At 43.2% G+C, this 3,817-nt stretch overlaps 1 protein-coding gene across 1 annotated transcript; it reads right to left on the bottom strand.

Moving 5' to 3' along the window:
• Nucleotides 1-314: 314 nt before the first annotated feature.
• PLEKHF2 (pleckstrin homology and FYVE domain containing 2) lies at nucleotides 315-1,475 on the bottom strand. Its single transcript, XM_010177811.1, has one exon. The coding sequence runs from the start codon at nucleotides 1,464-1,466 to the stop codon at nucleotides 717-719; it is 750 nt and encodes a 249-aa protein (XP_010176113.1). The 5' UTR covers nucleotides 1,467-1,475; the 3' UTR covers nucleotides 315-716.
• Between the last annotated feature and the right edge of the window lie 2,342 nt (nucleotides 1,476-3,817).

Here is a 3,817-nt window from a genome sequence, read left to right on the forward strand (position 1 = left end):
CGGGTCTCCAGCACTCACCACGGGGTACAGTAATGACCTGGTCAAAGCTCCACTTTGAACACAGCAGTTAGCTTCAATAGCACCAACAATCTCTCAGATACCAGCATCAGGCAAATACAGACAACACAGAACAGGTTTGTTTCTTCCTGAATCAGCATGATTGGTACAAGGCACTGCTTGGCATAGGAAGTCATAAATAAGAGTAAAACAAGACAATTTCCAAGCTTTGTGACATTTAAGTTTGTAAGCTATGTCACATTTCAACTCATTATACGTCATGGTTAGAAAAACAAGATGGTCTAAGGAATTAACCAAAAGATCACTGTTTCATGCATGCCTACACTTTTCTTCCTCACCTCTGAAAAAACCCACATAACAACACATCAATATGAAGCATTAGGAAGTATGGGTTGTTAAATTAAGAAAGTACAACTTATTCTCCAATCTTCCACAAAAGTCTAAGCTAGACACAACTCAAGTATAAGAAGTTGGAAAATATTCTGATAACATTTGCAACAGTCTGTCCCTGCAGAGGAGTGAAAAAAACCTATTGTCTAGAAAATTCATAGATTGAGGCACATCGCAATTGAAGATATTCAGGCATATTTTATGGCTAGAAGAGGATTTTTCTGAGGAACCTCACTACAGACTTCCCCAAAAGCAGCTCCGTACGGTTTGAAACACAAATTGCAACACATGGAAAAAACATTTGGTCCTTAATCACTACTGTCTTCATCGTCGTCATCATCAGATACATCATTTAAAGATGATTTAGGTGACTGGCTGTAGGAGTCTGATCTAGTGGACTGACAAGCAGTCATCTCCCCAGTAGAAAGAAGATCATAGCAGAAGTCGCAAATTCGCACGGGCTTGGAAGACTGGCTGGGGAGCAGAAACCTCTTTTCAGAGCAAGGCCCGCACACGACAAAGCCGCACTTGCGACAGTGGTGGCGACGGTTGACGGGTGTAAATTTAGCTTTCTGACAGCGCATGCACACGGTGGCTTCCGAGTCCGGAACCCAGACAGCTGCGTGTTCATTGCTAGGAGTCTTCCCACTTTTGGAAAGCAAATCAGAAACACACTTATTTATGTGGTTCATCCACTCAGACTTCTCTGTAGCGGTGGCAGCATAAACAGCAAAAGACTTTGTCGGTGTCTTGATAAGCCACCCATTCCGTAAGTCTCCCTCGTCCTGGATGGAATCAATAGTGACGTTTTCCAGTGGGATTATGTGCTGTTTGTTGTATTTCTTCTTCTGGATGACAATGTTACCGTAAACAAGAATGTCATTGAATAGGAAGAACTGCCTCGCTTTGGGCTTCTTCCTACACAGCTTTGTTAGTACTCCCTCTCCAATCAGAACACGGCCAGGAATAGTCAGAGGTTGACCAGCTGCTCCAAAGCAGTTTTCCACGATACTTATTCTTCTAGTATTTGCCTCACTGTTTGCCAAGCGATCCACCATCTTTCACAAATATCCTAAAATTAGAAAAAAAAAAAAAGATTGTTGTTAGAACAGGACTGATTCAACAGGAACCCTCCCCAAGGAAGGTACCAACCCCGCATTTCTTAAAATATCTAACAGAACCCACTGGCTCAGAGGAACCAACTTGGGCTGGATTTAAATAAGTATTAACACCTAAGAATTTTTAGCAACTGATTAGTCTTTTTTTTTTTGAAAGCAAAAATGTTCCATCCAGCTGACAGCTATCTTTATCACACAGACAGCACCTGCAGTACTGCTCTTGAGAGCCTCTGGCAACACACTAGAAGGATTCCTCTCTAGCAAGGTTACTGCATTCTGGCTTAATGCTCATAGCCTCCTGCATCTACTCTCTGGATGGCAAAATAAAGTATCCATCATTCCAAATTCTAATATTGACAGAAACATCAACTTAACTGAGCAGCTTGGAGACTCATGTTAGTGTTAACACTACAAACAAAAATGATGTAATCGATGTTCGCACAGGAAATCACCATACCAAAGCTCAGTATTGCTCTTTTTTTCAGTGCATAAACCTTAAATCATGGGCCAAAACCATGAATCAACCTACTAGAAACATTTTGTACAGGCCACAGCTAGCACTCTGCTCCACCTGCTTTCACGGCAAACTCTTGAGCCAGGGACAGGGAGTGAGTCACGGCTGGTGGCCCACAGCCTGCTTGCTGCTGCCTTCTTTCTGCAGGGGCCCCACACTCCCTCGCCTGCTCGAACCACATCTGCAACCACCATGATCAGGCAGTGTACACAGGCAGACCAGCACAGAGCACAGGCCACGCAGCTCGCAACTGCTCCTGAGAAGACTACGTGACCTGCACCGGCTGAAAGTTTAGGCAAGAAGGCTTTTTATTTCAGGAAGTGCTGATGAACAAACGAGTACATATGTTCCAATTACTGATTAAAACCACCCCTCAGCCTTCCTCAAGCAGCAAATAAGATTTTCTCTTGTAAGGGTAAGATTCCTAAGGCGTCCAACAGGGAAGTGAAAATAAGAAGTCACTATAGCGGTTCACACCTTGACAAACCACTCTTTAGCCTGCCTGTTACCCTAGAGCTTCCCGGGCAGAAGTCAGGCAAAGTCTGCCAGTCTGATCCAGACCTGCTCCCCGCAAGCTCCTCCCAAGTACAGCCACGAAAGACAGGACAGACCTGTCTCTTGGCACACAGAAAAGGCTCTCCTGTGCCTTCCTCCCCAGCTACCGCAGGGCTGACGCTCACGACACCCTTCAGTACAACCACTGCTTTGAACAGGCCTGAAGGAGAGCAGGGTAGCAAATGCTCCAGTGCCTACCAACTGCGCTTCCCAACATGATCCCAGTTTGGAAAGTCCTCTATATTCACCTGCCTTTTCTTTTAGACCGACGTTGCCTGGCATCAGTACAGCATCAGCATATAACGAGATGAAACTGAGCTGAAACAAGGCTTACACTTGATGCTGCTCCATCTCTCTCACTCTGCCATAACCTGATCCAGTCAATCATCCATGAATCAAAGCTCAGATACTTCCTTACAAAACCGGGATGAAACTTCTTGAGAGAAATTTGGTGGCAGAGAAATATCTCATCAGGCCTCATCTAAATAAGTATGTTACCTGTGATTACACAAATCCACATGCCCAGTGTTAAGAGCAATTAAAAAAACAACGTATAAGTTACTGCTTTGAGTGTTTAATTAGTTCCACACCAAAACAGTTTGGTGAGTGGGCTTGCTCAGATATAACTAAACTGACCTTTTTGTAAGTTCTGCACATGACACGATCTTGTATCAAAGTCTGACACTGAAGACAGAAGAATCTATTAAAGATACTACTCAGCACTTCTTTTGAATTGTATGTGCCTTACAGCATTAGCTACAATGCGAGTATTGTGTTAAACAGTTTTATGGTTAGTGGAATTACAAAGCCTCCAAATCTGATCTGCAGAAGATCAAGACAAAACACAAACTGACTTATTAAAAGGGTTCAGGAGATTTAACTGTGCTGCACCAAGGCACACAAGCAGGTACAGTTATGTTATTTCCACCAGGTACCAGAAAAAAGGCTGAGCTCCTCCATTACCCTGTCCAGCGACTCCCCATTTGGTCAGTTAGAAACTATTTTCTTAACAGTAAGCTTAAGTCATCTTTAATACAAACCAAACATTTACTTTAGTTACGGTTAGCCTGAAGAACAACCTTCTTTATTAAGCTTTCTGAGGACTGAAATGCTTGTCACTTATCTCTAGAGAGAAGACTGGGAGTCTGAGTTGGGAAAACAAACAAACAAACAAAAAACCACAACCCCTTGTTATTTCCTTCACTAGCCCTAATTTTCTGAA

This window comes from Antrostomus carolinensis, unplaced genomic scaffold (genome assembly GCF_000700745.2).
Source record: "Antrostomus carolinensis isolate BGI_N321 unplaced genomic scaffold, ASM70074v2 scaffold16141, whole genome shotgun sequence".
Lineage (NCBI taxonomy): Eukaryota > Metazoa > Chordata > Aves > Caprimulgiformes > Caprimulgidae > Antrostomus > Antrostomus carolinensis.